General features: G+C 47.3%; 1 protein-coding gene across 43 annotated transcripts in view; it reads right to left on the bottom strand.

Annotated features, from left to right (window-relative positions):
* The window catches only part of shot (dystonin-like protein short stop), a 94,925-nt gene that overhangs the window by 11,220 nt on the left and 61,783 nt on the right, over positions 1-21,922 (bottom strand). For 33 of the 43 annotated variants that reach the window (XM_064682169.1, XM_064682150.1, XM_064682149.1 and 30 more), the window contains 4 exons: positions 20,815-20,945; positions 10,083-20,541; positions 7,989-8,135; positions 312-7,789 (listed from right to left, as the gene is read on the bottom strand). In XM_064682169.1, the coding sequence (XP_064538239.1) occupies positions 312-7,789; positions 7,989-8,135; positions 10,083-20,541; positions 20,815-20,945 (18,215 nt within the window). Of the gene's footprint in view, positions 1-311; positions 7,790-7,988; positions 8,136-10,082; positions 20,542-20,814; positions 20,946-21,077; positions 21,282-21,922 lie in introns of all 43 variants that reach the window. The other 10 variants (XM_064682155.1, XM_064682171.1, XM_064682154.1 and 7 more) reach the window with 2 other exon arrangements.

Here is a 21,922-nt window from a genome sequence, read left to right on the forward strand (position 1 = left end):
GATCAGACACAACCGATCGCAAATTATAGACCAGAGATTGAAGATCAAAAATAAGAAATTTTATAGAAATCACAGATCTCTGATCGCTGATCACGTCTCACATTTCACAGCTTGCAATGCAGGCACTTAAATGTACACAACAATAACGAACGAACAATAGAGAACGTACGAAATTTTGAAACTATCTTGCCTTTCTAGACCTCTGCCAATTGTACGATTGAAGGTAGACCACACAAACACGGCGTTGATATATATTATTATTACAAATTATTAGATATGAGAATTGAATTTTTAAGCTATTCGAAGCTTACCTGTTTAATGCTTCTACTTCGACCATATGCGGATCGACTTCGTCTTTGAACGACTTGAGCTGTTCAATCTGTCGCTTGACAGCATCAATGTCGGAGCCCACAGGTCCCAAGTGAGCAAACTTATCCTCAGCCTTGGTGAGGAACTTGAGCAGGTTCTGCAGTGTTTCATGGAACTCCATGGCTTTCTCCATGGCATCGATCAGGTTTTCCTCCCGCTTGGCATATAGCGCTGTAATGTTATCCCAGGCATTATCCAAATCCTCGATGTGCTTCTTGACCTCTGGCTTGTCAGGTTCACCGCACATGTTCATGAGATTGCTACCATGGCGACGCACCTGCTCCACTTCGGGCTTGGTCTGATCAATTTCGTGGCGTATCTCCTGCAGTGCCACCTGTTGTTTCTTGATGTCTTGCGGCTGTGCCGCTGGTGGCTCCTGGCAGGACAGCGTCTCCTCCAGATCTTTGAGTGTTTTCATGACGCTATTCAACTGCTTCCAGAAGGGCTCTGCAACACTGAGTATGTCATCCAGGGAGCTGCCACGCTTTTTGGTAGCCTTCTGAACATCGTTCCACAGATTATTGAGTTTCTCCAGTTTGGCTTTAATGTCGCGCACGGCAGGATCAGCTTTGTTGCCAGCCTTAGCAATGACATCATTGGCAGCACGCTGCACAGCGCTAAATGCATCCTGACGCTTATCCAGATCATCCATCAGAGCATCATTGTCCTCGATTTGCTCGCGTATCTTTTGTGGCAGTGCTGAGAGTGGATCCAATTGATTCACCTGATCCACTGTGTTGGCCAGCGCACGTAACATGCCCTCAAGTTTGTCAGAGAACTGGCTGGACTCCTGCAGAGCGCTCTCCAGTGCCTGTTGACGTTCGCGCAGCTCCAGACGCAGCGCCGCATAGCGGGCATTGTCCGTGTCGAGAATCTCATTGATCTTGGCGCTATCTTCGTCGGCGACCAGAGCGCCCAGAGCTTCACCCGTTTTGTTCAGCTTATCCAGCAGTGGCTTATGCTCGGCTATGGAGTGCAGAAGACGCTCGTTCTTGTCCTGCTGCAGCGTGATCTGATCGGGCCGCAGAGCAGGCATGCTCAGGCGTGAGATTTGCTGCTCCATGTCATCCAGCCAGGTGGTCAGACCCGAATGCGAGTCGGCAAAGTGCTCGGAAAGTGGCAAGGCTTGCTCTAAGATACCCAGACGTTCACTGCACAGCTGTGCAACGGTGTCCACAATCTCTTTAAGGTCGTCCAGCTTCTCGCGCAGCGTTGCGGTATTCTCGCTTTGCGGCGATTCACGCAACACCTTCTTGGAGGCGGCGGTGACGTCACGCACGCGGCCCTTCTGACTGGAAATGTCATCATTGATGGAGCGATGCTCCTGCAACTGAGCGCGCACTAATTTCGGCTCCATGCCAGGTGGATCGGCCTCACGCAATGTGGTATCCATATCACGGAACCACTCTAGCAGCTCATCGATATCACCTGTGACCTCCTTGGCACGCTGATTGCTCAAATGCAGACGCTCGGCCTTGCGTTGAATCTGCTCCACGATCGCATCGAAGCGACGATTGTCCCGGGTAACAATGCTCTCAATGGTGGCGGCACCTTCGCCTGGTGATAGCTGACACAGCTGTGGCCCAATCAGATTGATGGTGTCCAGTATGGGACGCATGTCGGATAGCTCGCTCTCCAGACGTAGCACATCTGCCTGACGTGGCTCACTGGGCGCCAAGGCGGTCTCGGCGCTTTGCATCCATTCGACCAAGCGATTGTGGGCCTCATGGAACTGCTGCACAAGTGGCAAAGCATTCTGAGCATTCTTGAGCAGATCTCCACCACGATTGGTCAGATCGCCATAGCGACGCTGCAGTGAGTCCAACTTATCCTTCAGTTGTATGGCCTCATCATTGGAAATGTGCTTCATGAGCTCTGCGCCGGATTCAACAGTGGACTCTACGTTGTTTGCGTGTCCCGCGATGTTCTCGTTCAGCTCCAGCAGATGATCCATTTGCTCCAACAGCTTCTCGGCATAGACTGGCAAAGACTTGAAACGCTTCAGTTCATTCTCCATACTTTCCATCCACGCAACCAAATCCTGATAGCTCAACACCAGATGGCGCAATCCTTGGCGGGATTCGGCGAGCAGAGCGCCAATATTGTCGCTGGCGTCGACCAAACCTGTATAGCGTTCGGTCACACTGCGCACCTTCTCGCCCAGATTGACAGCCTCCTCATCGCTGACCAAATGCATCAGCTGAGCAGCCACATCGGCAAGATCGGTAAAATCAGGCTGCTTGCCCAGAATCTCATCGTGCAGGCGATCATGCTCGCGAATGCGTTGCTGTATCTTTTCCTCATCCGTGGGAATCAGCTCCATGGCCTTAACTGCACGTTCCGTATTATCTAGCCACAATTCCAGTGGGCTAATCTTGTCATGGAAACGCTTGGCCACCTCCATGGCCTCCTCAAGATCTTGCTCACGCTGCTCGGCACCATCGGTCAAGGCATCGAAACGCTTCATCAGATCATTCAGCTGCTTCTCAATGGAGGCGCGCTCAGCAGGCTCGCAATGATTGGCCACCTCTTTGCCTAAATTGGCCAACGAGCCCATCGAGTTCTGACGATCCAGCAACATTTTCTTGAGGAACTTTTGCTCCTGCAGCTGCGCCTTAACCACCTTGTAGTCGGCGCTGGGTGCTTTCTGATTGGCCACCATTTCCTCGGTATCGCTCAACCACTTGGAGAGTCCTGCTAGGGCCTCCTGGAACTTGCCGGACTGCAGCAGCGCTACGTCCAGACGACGATCGCGCTCATTCATGCGTTCCTTCAAATCGTTCCAGCGATCGTTCAGCTTCTCCAAATCCTTCTCAATGGTGTTCGTAGAGACGCCACTGGCTGCGGAGCGAACCAAATCGCGTCCAGCCATGTTGACCTTGTCCACATTCAGAGCCAATGGTTCAACCTTGTGCTCTCGGAAGTTACGGAAGTCCTCCTGTTGGCGTCTGATCTGATCCAGTTCTGAGCCTACAGGCTTCATTCGCTTGAATTCATCGCTAACGTCCTGGATGTCATCCAGTGCTTGCGACTGCAAGTCGTAGAACTCCCGCAGGGCCTTCAGCGTACTTTGAAGCTTGTCCTCATGATCGCGCACACGATTATCCAAGCGACCGAGAGTCTTGCGCAGCGTGGAGATTTGGTCACGTGTCTGACTGGTGTCCGCAGAGAAGCCGGCGTCTACAAGAACATCAGCGGCACGCTCGGCATCCTCCAGACGACCCACTAGGCGCTCCAGTTTGCTCTGCAGTTTGCCTACATCATCCAGTTGCTGTTGCACGATCTTAATCTCTCGGGCGGGCGGCGATAGCTTCTCAATCTCAGTCTCCAGATCGTTCAGGTCAATTCCCAGACCCTTCATCTGCTCGTTGAACTGGGACACAGCTGTGGCCGCCGATTGCAGCTCGCCGCAGCGATCATCCAGACGACCCTGTAGCTCGGACAAGCGATCGGCTAAGCCATCAACTTCGTTGGTCAAATGATCCGCATCACCGCCGGCGGCACGTGCTTCGGCACTTATGTCCTTGGCCAACGCCTTAAGCGATTGCAGCGGCTTGCTTAGATTCGTCAGCTCCTCGCGTACTGCCTTGACGCGTTCGAGTAGCTTGGGATCCTTTGCAGCACCGCCCAGCGCATCATGTGCGGCAAGGCGATCCTCGCAACGACCGAGCGAATGATCCAAATTGCGCAGCTCGTCATTAAAGTCACCTAAACGACGCGAGCAGTTCTCAATCTCATGAGCGCGTGCGATCAGATCGTTGTTTAAACGCTCCCAGCGATCGCGTATATCCTGCAGCTCTGCTTTGATCGGCTCCTTGTCAATGTCACAGCTACTGAGGAAGGTATCACCCAGGCCCTTGGTGTTCTCAAATTCGCCCGAATGCTTCCACACTTCGCTGCGGAACGTTTGAAGGTCACGCAGACGCGTCTCAAGCTTGGATTTGGATAAGACACCGGGAGTAAGATCCGCGAGCTTATCCTCAGCCGTACGCAGCCAGGCAAGGAAGGTCTCTGAAGTCTGTGAATACTTCTTGCAGTGCTCCATGCAAGTCTGTAGACGCGTGTGACGATCGACAGCCTCACGACGCAGTTTCTCCCATTGTTGTTGTATACGATCCAGATCACGTTTGACACCACGATCCTGCTGGCGATCGGACAGATCTTTGCCCTTGTTGATCAACATGATTACCTCATGCTCGCGCGCCATCACCTCACGGTAGATGGGCTCGTGCGTATCGATCTGGTGCTGCAGCGTGGGCTTGTGGGCAGACACAAGCAGGCGATCGGTCAAATTGGACAGCTCGCCGGATAGCCAGCCGAGCGTCTTGGAGCAGTTCTCGGCAAAGTGGCGGCCATCACGCAGCGAGGCCTCGGTTTCAGCCTTCTTCGTGTCCAACTTCTTTTGCAGTGCCTGGTATTGTTTTTCTAGCGCTGCAACACGTGAGTTGACATCGGCGCGTGAGGCAGGATCGCCGAGAATATTGCACAATGTGGCCGCGGATTGCTCTACATCAGCCAAGAGTGGACGCTGACCCTCCAGCTGACGCTCAAGATTCTCGATCTTGCGGAGATTTTCCTGGTGATCGCCATCGCTGGGTAGCGTGTCTAGGTTGTCGCTAATGTTTTGCAGTGCCTCGCGCAGGCGATTGACAGCCGCATCGAACTCCTTTGAGCTATCAGCAGCGCCGCCCAGACTATTTGCGCGATCGTCCAGCTTACCCATTAGATCGTCCCACTTGGTGAGCACATCCTTGAGCTTCAGCTCAACGGCCTGGGCATCGGGTGTGCCAGCCAAATGATCGACCACATCGTGTCCCAACTCCTGGAAGTGTTTTAGTTGCGGCTGCTGAGTGCGGAATTCCTCGCGTAATACTTGCACCTGCTGCACCTGGCTCTGAACCATGCGTGGATCCGAGGAAATGGGTCCCAGCACAGTCAACATACGCTCCTTGCTGTCCAACCAGCTCTTGAGATTGCCATGGGTGTCCAGGAAGTCGCGAAGCTTCTCAGAGAAGGCAATGCGATTCTTGCAGATGTCATTGAGATTCTTCCACTTCTCCTGGATGTTGTCGTTCTCCAGACGCAGCTGCTCGGCGCCGGGCACATCTGACTTGCGTCGCAGGATGTCCTTAATCTGCGCTTTGGTTGTGTCCAGCAGACTCTGTTTTTCGTACATATCCTCGAGGATCTTGCGCGCCTGCTTAATGCAGCGGTCAGCCTCCTCCTTGTTGGACACCGACTCCTTGGGCACCTGGCGTTGAATGCGTTCCAGGAACTGCGCCAAACCCTTCAGGTTTTCGTATTGCTTGCGCAACTCCTCGCTAAGATTGTCCAGCTCGTTTTGGCGATCATTGAGACGAACGCCAATTAATCCATAGCGATTGTTAATCTCGCTCAGCTGCTGCTGCACCGGAGACAGTTCAGAGAGCTGGAAGCCATCCTGAGAGGACCTGCGGCTACCGAATCCACTGGAACCAGTCGATAGTGGCGACAGAATACCTCCCTTGGTCGGGCTGGGGCTTCTGGCGTCTCCGGACATGCGACGCAGCGGACTTGTCCTTTTGATTGGACTGTACGTGGAGCGTTTGCGTGTGGGACTATCTGGTCGCACAAGTGCATCATACTGGGCGCCTATATCATTAATCTTGTCTATAGTTGGCGCATAGTCACGATAATCCTTGTAGATCGGTTTTAGCTCATCGTGCTGTTGGCGTATCTTGTCCAGATCTATGGCCACAGGTGCAAGTCCGTTAACACGACCCTCTGTGTTGGTTAGCCAGGACAAGACGTCATTTTTGAGGCTTTCGTAAGCCAGCTGTCGTTCGGCCTTTTGCTTGGACAGCTTGGCACGCTCATCGATGCTGAGGTTAATGTTGCGCCACTGAGATTCCAGAGCCTTGATGCGGTCACGCAAAGCGCCCGTATCTGTCACATCACGCAGACCTATCAGGTCCTTGCCATTGCGCACACAATCCTCGAACTGTGGAGCTAACTGATCCTTTTCGCGCGACAAGTCGAGCATGCGGCGTGCCACCTCCTCCGTGGAGAGCAAACTGGTCTCACGGCTGTCCAAAGCCTCCTGCAGGCTGCCCATGCGCTGTTCTACATTGCTAATGTCATCCAGGTACTTTGAGAGGCGGTTATAGACATCATCAAGGAATTCGCCACGCTTGTTGGCCTTTTCGTAGAGCTTCTCAAATTTGCCTGTTACATCGATCAGATTTGATTCCACCTTCTTGGCAATGCGCGCATTAGAGGCACTGGCTAGAAGATGCTTGGCAGAGATTTGAACGCCATCTATGCTAGCTTGATGTGACTGCAGATCAGCCAGGAGCACCTTGTGCTCGCGTATCTGCTCTTGCAGACGCTCCTTGATTAGGGAGGCGGGACGCAAATTGAGCTTGAACTTGTCCTCGGCTTGATTAACCCAGCTACCTAGACTATCGAGTGCGTCCTGCACGCCCTGCGACTGCACGAGCGTCTTATCCAATGTCTTGCAGTGTTCTCCGAGCGTGTCCAGCAACTGCTGATAGTTGTTCTTCAAATCAGCAATGGGTATCTCCAGTTGGTTGATCTCCATGGGACTGAGCTGGCCGCCCAGGCTACGTAGTAGATTATCTAAAGCTTGTTGAGCATTGTCCACTAGGCGACCGCTGGACAGGAGCTCATTGTGCAGTGCCTTCGCCTCATTCATCTGATCTTGCACGCCCTTGGGATCTCCAGCGACAGGTTCGGAGATGACACGAGAAATACGCGGCTGCATGCTGCGCAGCCATTCATTGGCCTTGTCCAAGGCATCCTGGTACTCACGCTGCCTGCCACCTAAACCGGAGACACGATCCTGCAGCGCATTGACGCGATTCAGCAGATCCTTATACTGTGCCGACACCAGCGAAACCTCCTGGCGTATGGGACTCTCGGCACTGGACAATGGCTCCACATGGGGCAGCCTTTCTGGCAGTGAGGTGCGGAAGTCATTGAGGACGGCAAGGAACTCCTTGCTCTCGTCCACAAACTTCTGTGCGGCCATTGTGATGAAACGTAGATCCGCCTGGTGGCCAATCACATCGCTGACAAACTCACGTATGGTGTCTGCCTGCGAGGCAAGACGCGTTAGGTCCGACAGAGCGCGCTCCTTGTCCTCCAGAGTGCGGCGCGCCAACTGCAGCCAGTCGGAGAAGACATCCAGTTCGCTACGCAGCTTGGTCAGCTCGTCACGTCCAGCCTCCAGGCGACGCAGTAGACGCACAGTGCGATCATTGACACGATCCACGCGCGAACGTAGCTCACGGCCAGAGTTCTCCAAGGTGGTGACCTCTGGTGCGGAAAGCACATCGCCACCGGTGAGCACAATTTGACGTATTTGCTCCAGACAAGTGGCCACTGGACGCTGCTGGGATTCGATTTCATCCTTGATTTGCTGTGAAAAGGAAATATAGATTAGCTTAAGATACACGTTTTATCATTTTGCCAATAAGCATAACAAATTGGCAAAAAGATGTTTTTCATAGAACGATTTCACCGAATTTACTTATATGCCGCATATTGCGAAATATAAATGAATAAATAAAATATGAAATGTAGGATTATATAGCAGCAGATATAAATCATCAACCAACCTTGAGCGCATTGATTTGATTGCGCAGCTCATCGATTTTTTCACGAGGGCCGCCAACGCTTGAGATTTTTTGTTCGACAGATGTCACCCATTTGAGCAGATCGTTGACATTCTCCTCGCACATGTTGAACTTTTCGAATACTGCTTGCTGTATGCCAAAATTAATGATTGATAATGATGTTAAAAAAAGAGAATAATTAGTACGATGAATTAAAATAGGCATAACTTAGCCAGTTACATGTTCATACTTAAATATTTGGTTCTTGGGGTAATATATATATAGAGCATATGAAAATGTTTATAAGAATTTTGTATATAAACCGTATATAATCGAAAGGCATAAGATATGTAACACAAAATATATATAGAGCACACAAACATACAATAGCTGAAATTTAATAAACTTAAGCAGCGGCAGAAGCATACGCAAAAGTTTGGAAGCAATTTATAGGGCGGCAAGAGTTAGGTTAGGTTAGGCGTTAAAGCGTTTAATAACAAAACAAATACAATTATTATAAATAATAGTTAAAATACGTACAAAAACACCAAGGCATACTAATAGGCGCTACTAAATAATTAAACGAGCACTACTTTTGGACTGGGGCAACTACACAGTTTTATACTTTTAGTATGGGCATCTAACTACGTTTTAATGGTTTTTTGTTGTTGAGTTTTATTGTTTTCTTGGATTAGTGTTAAGTTTGGGTTTTCATTATTAATATTTTTTTTTGTTTTTGTACTGAGCATACTCAAAAATAAAAACTGCAAACGAAATAATATAAGAATAAATGTATGTATAATATGCTGAAAATAGGTAGAAAATTGGTATTTAAAAAATATGTATATGTAAAAATAAATACTAAAAATTTTTAACTTAGTTGAAGGTAAACTAAGAGGGAGTCACAAGAACTAAACAACTACATTTGCCAGGGCTTATAGCCCTGGCTTGTAGTCAGACCAAACTGTAACGTAGAAAAACTATATAAGGGCAAAGATACTTTTAATATATATGTATATATAAAGTGAGATTAGGTTAGGTCAGAACAGTTGGTCTATAAGATTCAGAAATATTGATTATCGAAGATGGGAGCATAGTATTAAATATATATTATATATATAACACGATTGCGTCTAGAATATCCAAGACGATTATTTAGAAAATTATATATAAAGAGTTTATAATAAAGTTATTCATAAAGACTCTACAACGTTACAGTTTGGTAAGGTTAGCAATGGACCTAAGGAGAATGCTGCCTAGGTGGGACTTACGAGAGTTTAGAGTATAGGAAGTATATGTAGGTATGTGTGATATAGATATCATATAAATTTGTACGAGTATATGTATGTATATGTTTTGTGTTATCAATAGATATGTGTGTATATGAGATAGAGATTGTAAATTATTATTGCCGACGTCATTCGTGCTGAGTAGTTATGGAGAGTAATGGAGACGCGCGTTGCGTTGCGTTGCCAGATCAAGCAATTTGATGATTATAATGTTGTCTATATGATAACAATCGATCTGTGTTGTGATTATGTGGTATGTAGTACTTGCTGATTGACATTTTACTTGCTGCATTCTTAGCTTGAAAATCATTGAAAGCAAGTTCAGCAATTTTAGTTGATTCATTTGAAAAATTATGCGATAGATTTGATTTTATTGATGTGTTTTGTGAACGAGAACATATAAAACTCAATGCCATGCGCTGCAATATAAGAAATTTTTGCCCATTTTTCAGGACAAGCAAAATAAAATAATAATAATCATAAATATGATTTGCAAATTAAAATGTAGAGTTTTCTTTTAGATAAGCAGACAGAGCTGTGGGTTAGTCTGATGATAGAAAGAAAAGTAAAGAGTAAAGTTGAGAGCGCGCTGATCAAAAAGTTCGTAACAAAACTTCGAAATATAATGATTATTATAGAAATTATATATAGAGTATACCAAAAATAACATGCCACGAAGCGTTGTAAAATTTTGTTTGTCTAATTTTGCTGTGGTTTTCCGATTTTTTGATTATGAATTGGAAATTTGAAAGTAAAAAACCTGCTAAATCACATAGACGCAGAGACAGACTAGGTCTGTGAAACTTACCCGCTGTTCGGCTGGTAGCAGTAACCCCTTCTCGGCGGCCTTCACCAAATCGATTTTATTTTTTGGGTCATTGGCATCGTTCAGACGACCTTCAGTGGCATCTATTAAGCCAGTGCTAATGGCAGCGGCCAGTGGTAGTATGACGCCAGTGCTGGGATCACGCACCACCGTCGAGGAGGGATCAATTAGACCGGCACTAATGGCATCGGCCAATGTATACTTCTTTCGCTTGATGATATCGGGATGCATTTGGAAGGGATCAACTAGACACCCATTGGTCGGGTTGTACAGGTTAAATGTGATGGCCTCTAGCAAACCAAATGAACGCTTGGGTGTACAGATCAGGCCACTCTCGTAGGCCTCCTGCAGTGTGCACAGCTTTGAGGTTTGGGTATTCAACACGTTCGCCTTGTTGGCATCCATCAGGCCCTTGCGGAAGGCCTCTGGCAAACGCACAAGCTTCGCTTTGGCCAGATCTTTGACCAGCGCCGAATCAGGATCAATAATGCCAACACCGGCGGCATCCTTAAGCGTGTATATCTTGGGCGACGTTTCGATGACAGTCAGTGAATCGTTTGCGCTGTCATCGCTGGCTGGGATTACAGGCTGATAGGTTAGCATGCCGGTTTGCAGATCCAAACACTTGGATTCAGCCGCCTGATCGAATGTAAGGGGTTCCCGTACATAGATCAACAGCGTGGGATCAAATGCAAAGTACAAAGCTTTAGGATCGACGAGCGTGCGCTTTGATTCGTCAACTAGACCGCGTTCGTGAGCCAAGGCATAGGGCAAGAATTTAAAGCTATCGAAATCGCGTACGAGTGCGGTCTTCGGGTCGATTATGTTATATCTTATAGCTTCATCGAGTGACATTTCGCGGGGTTTGCTAATAACGACGCTCACGGGCGTCTGACTTAGGAGTTCAACGCTGTCCTGACGGCGCACGATTTCGCTGCGATCGGTAAGAGGCCGGGGTATGGTCACGAGTATGCCACGCGCGAAGGCTACATCATAATTGTAGGTAGATTTGGATTTCGGATCGAAAACGCGTCCCTTAGTTACATCTATATCGCTATTTTCTATAGCAGCCGTTAGGGGTAATTCCTTGCCTGTAAGCTGATTCTTAAAGATTGTACTTGCTGGATCTATAAAGCCCGCATGTATAGCTTCAATCAAATCTAGATACTCGCCCGTTGTGGGATCACAGAACTTGCCTGTTTCGGATCGATAAAGCTGCATGCGTAGAACCATTTCTAGACTCAATAGACGACGGTTGGTGACAATTAAACCACGTGCTCTAGCTGCCTGCAAATCTATTTGTTCATTGCCCAGATTATAACAGCCCTTGGAATCATCAATGAGTTGCTCCTTAATGGCATTCGCTAGGCGCATATATTTGCCCGACTCATAATGCTTGACCAAACTAGAGGAAAGACTAACGACATCCTCGACGCAGGCTTCATTCAGGTTTAGCTTGCGATTGGTCACTGGATGTAGCACCTGACGCGAGTTCACATCATAGAAGCCCATGGCCAAAAGCTCATATAGGCCAAAGCCTGCATTTTCTATGTCCACAATCAAACCCAAGCTTAAAGCCTCACCAAGTGGCACAAAGCTAGTACTGCCTGGTTCCTTAAAGACGCCCTCCCTTCTATTGATAATGCCATTGCGACAGGTCTCGCTAAGGCTGAACATTTGCTCAGACTGCTCATCGAAATAACAGGGCAGCTGGGGATTAATGACAAAGCTGCGCATACCCTCCAGTAGGGTAATTTTTCGTCCAGTTTTGGGATCAGTCAATTTACCAGTCTTATCATCGAAGAGACCCTGATGTATAGCGCGCTGCACGCTTATAGGAGCATTCACATCCATCAGAATGCCAATGTTAAAAGCATGCTTAATGGTCATCGACTGGTTATTATAAAGCAACTTGGCATTCTGAGCATCTATAAGACCTGTATCCTTAGCATGCGTTAAGTTGAGCTGTTTGTACAAACCACTATTGTAATCCCGAATCTGGACGCTGTGCTCATCTAGGAGATTGGTATTCAAAGCCTCGGCAAAGTTCAGTTTCTCACCAGACTTGGGATCTACAAAGTGACCATCGGTCTCATCGTAAATATTCTTGACAACAGCTTCTATGAGACGCAATGGTTTCTTAGCCTCTACCAGGACTCCTTTATCAAAGGCTTCCTTAAAATCAATTTGCTGATCATCTGCATCCCTAACCGTGCCTTGTTGACTATCCACTATGCCCGTCTCGGTGGCCACACCAAATGGTACAACCTGACCTGAAACATTGACGACCGTCGAATCGGGATCGAGTATACCCCTACGAATGGCACGTTCAGTTGTTAATTTTTCCCGCGTGATCGTATTGCTAAACTGGCCGGTCTTGGGATCGTATAGGCCCCTATAAACAGCATCGGGTAGACTGCGCTTGCGTTTGGGGGGTATAAGAATGCGATTCTCGAGAGCTTCGTGCAGAGAGAGTTTCGTTGAAGCGTAAGGATTAATGACAAAGCCACCAATTGGATCCAAATAGCCCTTGGCAATGGCCTCATTCAACGAAATAATTGATTCAGTTTTGGGATCCAGCAACACAAGCTCTTCGGGATTGATGAGCTTCTGCGCAATGGCCGACTCTAAGTCAAGCTGTTTGCCGTCAATGCTGAATTTAGCTGTCGAAGGGTCGTAAAGACCTCGCAGCAGGCAATCGACTAAAGACCAGGGTTTCTTGGTGCTTATAAGATAACCCTTGACAAAGGCCTCGTCCAGGCTAATGTTGGGCGAGCTAAGAGTGCCACGCACCGTATCCAGAAGACCCACTTTGGCAGCTTCCTTGGCTGGCACAATTTTATCATGCTCGGTATCCTTAACTAGTGTGGAATCCAACTCAACAAAGCCCATTTCAATGGCCTGCTGAAGCAGAATATCTTCACCGGTAACTGGATTCAGCACTTTACCTGTGCTGGGCGAATAATATTCACGCTGCAGCACCTCAGGCAAGCTCCAGGTGACGCTATCGGTCTTCACCAGACGCTGTTGAACGCCCACATCAAACGGCACAAGCGTATTATTCTTGTTATCCTTAATCTTACCGGTGGCGGGCACCACAAGCTCATCCTCAATAGCGCAATCGAGCTTCAGTTCCTTTTTGGTAACTGTATCCACAATCAGAGAAATCTTGGGATCAACCAGACCAATTTCTATAGACTTTTGCACGTCGACCTGATTCTGAGACTCGGAATCGTAGAGCTTGCCTGTCTCGGGGTCGTAGAGACCCTTGCGTACAGCTGCTTCTAAGGAAATTGGTTTGCGTGCACCGGGTACCAGGAAACCCAACTGGAAAGCCAGCTCCATGGGTATTTCCTTTAGTGTCTGTATATCTATGACCGTACCAGCCTGCATATCAACCACACCCAACTCAATTGCCATACGCAATGGAATTACCTCACCGCTAACTGGGTCGCGCACCGATATCGACTGTATGTCCAGTTTGCCACTGTTGATAGCCTCAACAATGGAACAAACTTGACCATCGTCAAGTACCACTTTTCCTGTCTGGGAGTCTATAGTAACATTTTCAATGGGAGCGGGTCGTTGCTCTTCGGGATTGGCACGTATAATCCATTGTCGTTCGATGCATTCAAAGAAAGGTATTTTTTTGCCTGTTTTGGGATCTACCATGTGACCTGTGTGCTTATCTAACAAGGGGCGCTCGAGTGCAGCTGTTAGGGTCTCATATTTGCCGGTGCTGAAATTCTTGACCAGAATCGTTTCGGGATTGAATATGTTCATGTCAAAGACAAGTGTTTGGAAGGATATTTTCTGACCAGTCGACGGATCTATGAAGTATTGATGTTTTGTATCGTAGATGTTGAGTTCACTTAGCTTTTCGGGCGTCATTTCGGTATCTATATCCACCAAGTAGCTAATCTGTTGTAGAATAATCAACTTATCATCTATGATTTGCACCTCATCCAATGGACTGAGCTGTTCGTCCTTGAGTAGTGCAGCGACACTTTGCGACTGTGGTTCACCATCCACAATTACTTGACACTCCTCGGGGCTGATCAATTTCTGTGATATAGCATCACCAATGGCCAGCGTCATGGGCACTTTACGTTTACCCGTGTGCTCCTCTGTGCTGACTTGTGTCTCCACTGTATCACGTGCCTCATCGTCGGGTGTAGATTCCGTGGATCTACTGTTTGTTGATGTGGTGGTGGTTGTTGTTATTTTGGTCACAATTGTGGTGCTACTTGAGCTGTCATGCTCGGGTGCCGCTGGCTGAATTTCTTGTCCTGTTTGCGTGATAATTTCTGTAATCTGCTGTGTGGGTTTGGTAGTCTTCTCTGTGCTTAGCGCATCCACTAAGGCTTTACCTGCCAGAATAGGCGCTCCTACTATAGCCATTGCGCCTAATTTAGCTGCATCCTTGACATTCTGCATTATATTGCTGCCACCAGCTGTAGCAGGTTGCGGTGTTTTCTCGTGTTGTATGAAATCCACAACTGTTTGGTGCTTGTCTGTCGTGGTATCTGGTAGTTTGAGTTCCTCTAGAGCTCCTGGTTGTTGCGGTTGCTTTGATGTTACACTTGTTGTGGTTACTGTTTCTGTGGTGCGAACGCTTGCAGTTGGTGCTTCTGGACTTGCTTCCTTAGGTTCCTCCTTGGTCTTCTCTGAAACGGCTACAACTATTTCCTTGGATGGAGATTGCTCTTTAGGTTGCTCTTTACTCTCCTTTGTTACAGTTACAACTATTTGTTTAAATGGAGACTCTTCCTTTTTCGGGTGATCCTTTGTCTCTTCCGTCACAACCACAGCTTCCTTGGGTGCAACTGGTTCATCCTTAGGCACCTCCATTATCTCTTCAGCCACACTCACAACTTGATGTGGTTTCTGCTCTTCACTTGTGATTGTTGTTGTGGTAATAGTGGTTTTAGTTGTTGTAGACTCTGTGGTAGTGGGTTCCTCGACAGTCACAATTTGCTCATCAAGTAAAATATCACTTGATTCAATTGGTTGCATTGGTTGTTCAATTTCGCAAATCACATGTTCGGGTTGCTTCACAAGCTTCTCTGGTTTGCCTTCGCTTTTGATAGTTGTTTCCGTCACTTCGTGTAGAGTTGGTTCAACATCTGTAGTTTTCGTTGTTATCACCTTTGTTGTGGTAATTGTGACAGTGCTTTGTGAGTCCGTGGTAAGCGGTTCGTCCGTTTCAATGTCACTTTCATTGGCTACGGCCTCTTGGAAAGGCGCCAGTGGTGCTGTGTAGGGTGGCTCAAATTCCGATACTTCCTCCTTAACAGCAGTCCTTGGGGCGGGTTCCGGCTTGGCAACTGGGTCCGAAGTGTTTGCCCTTTCTGCAGGTTTGGGCGAGTCCTTTTGTTGTTGGACTGGCTCTGGAGTTGGCTCCTCACGGGTTACAGTTTGAACGGTTTCCGTGACTTTGGTGACATCTCGTTTTGCTTCTGGTATTTCCCTGACCTTTGTTGTCTCCTTGGGCTGCTCCAACAGTTTTTCCCTTTGCGGATCAGCTGGTATTGACTTCTCACTGGTCACAGTTTGGACGGTTTCGATCACTTCCTGTTTGCCCTCTGGAATTTCTTTTAGTGGTTCTTCGTTAACAGTGACAGGCAGAGCTTCCGTTGTTGTTTTTGAGGTAGTTATTGTTGTCACAGTTGTTGTTGTTGTGGACGCGGTGGTTGTTTCGTCTGGTTTAATCACTGCTTGTGATTGATCCTTAGGCAAATGCTGCTGTTGTTCGTTTGCTATAAAGTTGGCCGTTGTGCTGCTTATAAACTTTTCCGTATCCTGCAGCAGGTTGTCTACTTCACTTGGCAATTGTTGGGACTGTGGTTGCGCTGCCTTGCGCTCCTCCTCGATGAAACTCACTTGAGGTTTTTCTGGTTGCGACGTTGACTCCTTGGTACTGATAGCCGTTGTTATTGTGGTGGTTTTGGCAGCTTCACCGGTTGACTTGGCGGACTTGATCAGACTCTTAACGCCGCTGACAATTGCACCACCAGCAAGCACTGGCGCTGCAATGACACCCAACGCGCCCATTTTCGCTGCCTCTTTGACATTCTGTAGAGTTTTGGATGGCTCCTTGCTGGGCTTTGCTGCGTTCTCCGGAACTTCCTTAGTGGATTGTGTGGTGCTGACCACTTGCAGCTCCTGTTTTTTAGTATCTGAGCTTACCACAACGGTTTGTGTGCGCTCTTCGACGACCACAGTCTTATCGCTAGCGATAGGCAACGTGCTATGAGCCACCTGCTCTGCTGGTTCGCCTGCTGTGGTTTTGGTTTCGCGTGTTGTTTCCTCCTCGCGTAATATACCTAGCTCCTTGGCCTGCTCCAGGCTGCATACCTCACCCGTGTTGACATTCTGCACCTCATTATTGGAGATGAGTACATAGCCCTGCATTAGTTCAATTGTTTTGGTGGTCACTGTGTGCACCGCCCGCAGCGTTTCCATTATCTCGGTGTTAGCTATGGGTTTCTGATTGATAACAAAATCAGAAAGTGGTTTAATCACCAGGACGCCATTCTCCAGTGCCTGACGCAACGAGAATCGCTCGCCTGTCGTGGGTTGTGTATAGGTTTGTGCAGCCACGTCAATTAGACCTCGTTCCAGCGCAGTCACAACCTCAATGGCATCCGCCTTGGGAGCATAGGGTATGGACATGATGAAGTTATCGTCGATAGCCTGCTTAATGGGCAGGGGCTTTTTGGTCTTAGGATGCAGCACAACACGCTTTGTGGGCTCCACGAGACTCTTTTCTACAGCCACTGGGAATATCATGCCCACGGGTGGTATTTCTACTTTGAATTTTTGCTTGTCATAGCTCGCATCGAAAAGATGTGCCTCGATGGCTTCCGAAATGTTTAGGGTTTTATTTTTGTAACTAAATGTGGATTCATCTGGATTGATAATGCCCTTTTCGATGGCCTCTTCTAGGGTGCACTTTGCGGGTTTCTGCAGTTTGGAATGTGGATCGAGTACTTCACAAACAATGGCCTCGTGTATGCTCAAAGGATAACCACTCTCCGGATGGACAATAGTCTGTGTTTGTGGATCAATTAGACCCTGCGACTGCAGCTTGGGTATGGACAGACTCTTGGCCAGGGGCATGAGTATGTGATTTGTTTGCTCCGGATCGATGATCTTCTGTTCAACAGCCTGTCGCAGATTAAGAACACGATTACGCTGTGGATCAGCCACCTGACCACGACGTCCATCAATCAGACCAGTATTCAAAGCCTCGCTTATGTTTACGACCTCCCCTTGGGCATTGGTAAAGTTGCGTGTATCTTCCAGTATTTGGCAGGTCTCCTCATCGAGGATACCTTTGCGCAGTGCATCCCGCGGTTTCAGTATAATCTTGCGCATCTTCTGAAGCACCACAACCTTCTCCTCAGTTGTTGTTGTCATTGTGGGTTCGTTTTCGAAAGAACGTCCGCGATGCAGCTGATCACGTGACACTATACCACGCTCGTAAGCCACCTCAACGGGTATCTGCTCACCGGTTCGTGGGTCAACCACAAAACGCACAGTGCGCAATGCACCCTCAGCAGCTACGAGTGGGGCACCGACTACACTAAGCAGACCCAGTTTGGTAGCAGTTATTAAGTCCACCGGTTGCCCTTCGGCGTTCAGAATGGTAGCCGTGCGTGGATCATAGATAGATCTAGCAATTGCTTCTGTAACGGAAATTTGTTGCTTCGTTGTTGGATCCACAATTTTAATTAGCTGCTCATCGATAAGACCTTGACGCGCGGCATCAAAAATGTTCTCCGTCTCTCCGCTTTGGGTGAAAATGACAAGCGCTGTGGACGGATCGTAGATGGCACCTGGTGCTATTTGCAGTGGCTCCGGTGAGGCCAGTTCACGTTGACAGGTCCCGACCTCCACAAAACGTGGGGGCGCATCGTGCAATGGCGTCGATACCTCGAGCACATCAGGCATGTTATTTACCCGCGCTATGCGTAAAATTGTTTTCTGGCTGGCGCCACGCGTAGCCGGTACCGTCTCCAATAGAATTTTACCTTCGGAAATGGCGCTGCGCATGCCTAGGACTTGCTGCCTGTTGTTTGTATAGTTGCCATAGCTGTCCAGAATGTCACGCTCAAAGGCGGACTTTACAGATATTTTATCTCCCGTGTTGGGTTCAATAACAGCGACAGATAAATTGTTGATAATCTGCTTGTCGATGCATTCCTCAAAGTTGACCAGACGATCTGTGCCCTGGACATGAAATACACCCGTATCGGGATTAAATAGACGCTGTTCAATGGCATCCTTCAGGCGCCAGCCGCCCGGCGGCAGCTCCATAATTTGACGTTCTGTAACATTCTGTTCCATGTAGCTGCTCTTCTCAAGATTAATAAACTCCGAGATAATACGCTGTGGTTTGATTAGCTCCTGGGAAATGGGTATTTCCACTGACTTTTCCACATATTTAGTATGCTGTGTGTTGAGTTTAATAGGCTCCGCTTCGGGCATTATTTGTTTGGTCACTATGGTTATGGTGGACTTGGTCTTTTTGCGATTTGTAGGCTCCGGTACTGTTTGATTGTTGTCGGGTACAAGCAGCCCATAGTTAAGAGCCTGCTGCACCGAGTAAACATTGCCCGTTTTGGGATCTTTAAATAGCTGCCTATCCTCGTCAATGAAACCCTGACGCACTGCCTCGGTAAAGGTCAGTAAAACTGTATCACCTGGCTCCTGGGAACCGGCACGTATGGTCACATAACGATTGATTGTTCTCGTCACAGTCTCAGTGGTCAACGTAATGTTGAGCAGGCTGCTCAGCAGCAAAGCACCTTCAGGTGTGATGAACTTGCGCTCAATGGCGCTATCCAGAGGCACTGTCTCACCAGTCTTGGGATCGAGTAAATAACCAGTCTTCGGGTCAATAAGGTTGTGATAGACCAGATCAAAAACGCTAAGCTCTTTGCCGCTGGCATTGTGTACGCCAATGCCGCGACTAAACATTTCATAAACCTCCTGCCGAACCAGACCCTCACCAACAGCCACCTCAAGTGGGACTAGACTATCCCGACCTGTCTCTAAGGCAAAGCCCGTGCTCTTGCGACGTAAAATATCACGCGAGAGGGCCACATTAAAGCTAACATAATCATTGCTACGCAAATCCTTGAAACCATCGATATCGAAAATGGAACGCTGTGATACTGAACTTATGAGGCCACGTTCCACAGCCTCGGGCATGCTAATTAACTCGCCCGTCATAAAATCACGATATTTACACTCGGCTGGTAGCACAATGCCATCGGCAATTGCCTCCTGCAGTGTGATTAACTCACCCTTACGCTTCGTAATGCACTTGAGCTGGTTGCCATCCAAAACTCCCGTCTCGATGGCCTGCATAATGCTTAGTTTTTCGCGACGCATTGGACTTGTGATCAGGGACTGTTTATCGAGCAGATTAAGATCACATATATCTTTAAGGGTATACGGTTTAACAATCAATTGACGGTTTCGTGCCTCCAAGAAGCTGAGCTTCTCTTTGGTCACCTCGTTCAGGTAGCGACCGGTTTTAGCATTTAACACGCCCGACTGCAACGCGGCTTGCAGAGTAATTTTCACGTCGCGTTTGGCATCGACGATTTCGCGCACGCTCGCATCGATCAGCTGATTGGCAATGGCCGAATCCAAACGGAACTTATCACCAGAATTGCGATCTATTATCCAGCCAGCACTATCCACCAAGCCATGGGCAATGGCATCGCTTAAACACAGCGCATTCGATTTAATTGTCACCGATTCGTGGCGTATCAGATAGCCACGCTCGTACGCCTCGGCCAGGCTGATTGTTTGGCCCGATTTGACGCGATATAGGCCCGTCTTGGCATCCACACGGCCCGCACAAATGGCATCGACAATATTTCTAGGTTTCTCGGGGGATGCCACATCCAAGGGGGATTGCGTTGGCAATGGCGACTGCTCTACTGTGACTGTGTTGTTTACCTTGATGCGTTTCTCGGCCGTCTCATAGCCGGACTCGGCTTCGCTTATCTCGCGCTGTATCACCTCCAGCAGTGAGAGCTCACGTCCGGCTGCATCTCGTCCAGCGCCTGGCTGCAGTAGCTGGCGCGCCAGCTGCGCATCGATCAGGCCTTGTTCGGCAGCCTGTTCGAGCGTTATGCGGCGTTCACCCACCAGCATTTCGCCGGTGCGCACGTCCAGAATACGCAGCTGTATGGCTTCACCAATGGTCAGAACGCGACCCGTGCGCGGATCCCGTATGCCGGCAATGTCTAGCACGGAGGTGCCATTACCTCCCAGCTGCTGCATACGCTTCAGGCTGCGTATCTCGTTAAATTGTATCTGCGACTGTGGTGTAGCTCCCGACTCCTGACCAGCGGCATCGATACCATCGCTGCTGTAAATGCTCTTCGAGGAGCTTTTCGTTGTTTTCGTTGAGCTGAATCTAAAGATAGAAGAAAAATATGTAATACACTCGAAACTATGGGCTAACTACACTCAAAAAAAGCTAATTTGAGATTCAAATATATAATTGAATCCAAACTGGATTGTATATACAAGTTTAAGGCGTTTCTTTTTTCTATTTCAAAACAAATATTAAATTTTTCTATGATCTAATATTATTTATATATATATGTATATGTATATATATATATATATATATTTTTTTTTTTTTTTTTGAGTGTACTTACTAGAAAACTTTAGAAACTTTACTTACTGTGTTGTGCTATATGTCGTGGTATAAAGATCATCCGGGCGTGCAGCATAACCATCGCCAGTTGGCACGCTGCCCGCACTGAAATCAACTCTAAAGGTCTTGAGCGGTTTCTGTAGACTTTCAGCGTATTGCTATCCGGGGAAAAAAAGCATTATTAGCAATAAAAAAAAGTTAAAAAGAAATTTGCGTTTCTTCAGCTTTACGAGAGAGAGAGAGTTGGGAAGAATATGAAAAATTGGGGGGTTGAGAGTTGGTTGCATTACCTGAAACTCGAACGCGAAGTCATAGTCACTTTCCTCTGCCACATGGGCAGTTGTGGTTTGGGTTATGGTTTTAGTTTGGGTCGCCTTGCGACCCGATCTATGCTGAGGCATGTCTAAATCTTGCGTTTCTTTCAATTTGACATAGTCATAGTCAGCACTTGTTGGTTTAGGCACTTGATTTAAGTTTGACGCTTCTTCAATGCACTGCGAGATTTACAACAAATTAGATAACGAAATTTACGCGCATATTTTCGCTTTCAAAACTTGTCTCTTTTTTTTTGCGACTGTATCTGTGTGTGACTTTGCAATGTTTTATGACAGTGATAAATGTGTTCCGATAAGAACCTGAGTTAAGAGCTATAGTTATTATAGAGCTATAAAAGTGTTGAAAACTAATAGTAAAAAAATCTAGAGAGAATTATCAATAGTCCGGTGTTCTTAGAACTTCGCCAGAAATCATTTTCGTTGAAAAGATTTTTATTATAAAACTATTACTTAAGTTTTACAAAACATTTTTTTTTAGCTATTTTAATTTATTTAATATTTTCCTAAATAATATTTCAATTCTTCCATTTTGATTGAATGTCGCAATCCATATTTAAAAATAATGCGAAAAAATAGGAAACGTTTAGAAAAAGTAAAAGGTCGGAAACAAGAATGAAAAAAGAGCTCTGTATTGCATATTTGCTATAATTTTAGATTTATAACGAACCAAATGAATAAACTGCGACACCTGCGTATTAAAATGTTTTTGGCTTACGATTAAAATATATTTTTCACACAGCTCTAATCTTCAGGGTGATACCTTAACCTAACCTGGAGCCCTTATGTCTGCCCAAAAATAA

Source organism: Drosophila montana, unplaced genomic scaffold (genome assembly GCF_035044405.1).
Source record: "Drosophila montana isolate Dmon_TW-CO22-7 unplaced genomic scaffold, ASM3504440v1 contig_2438_1, whole genome shotgun sequence".
NCBI lineage: Eukaryota > Metazoa > Arthropoda > Insecta > Diptera > Drosophilidae > Drosophila > Drosophila montana.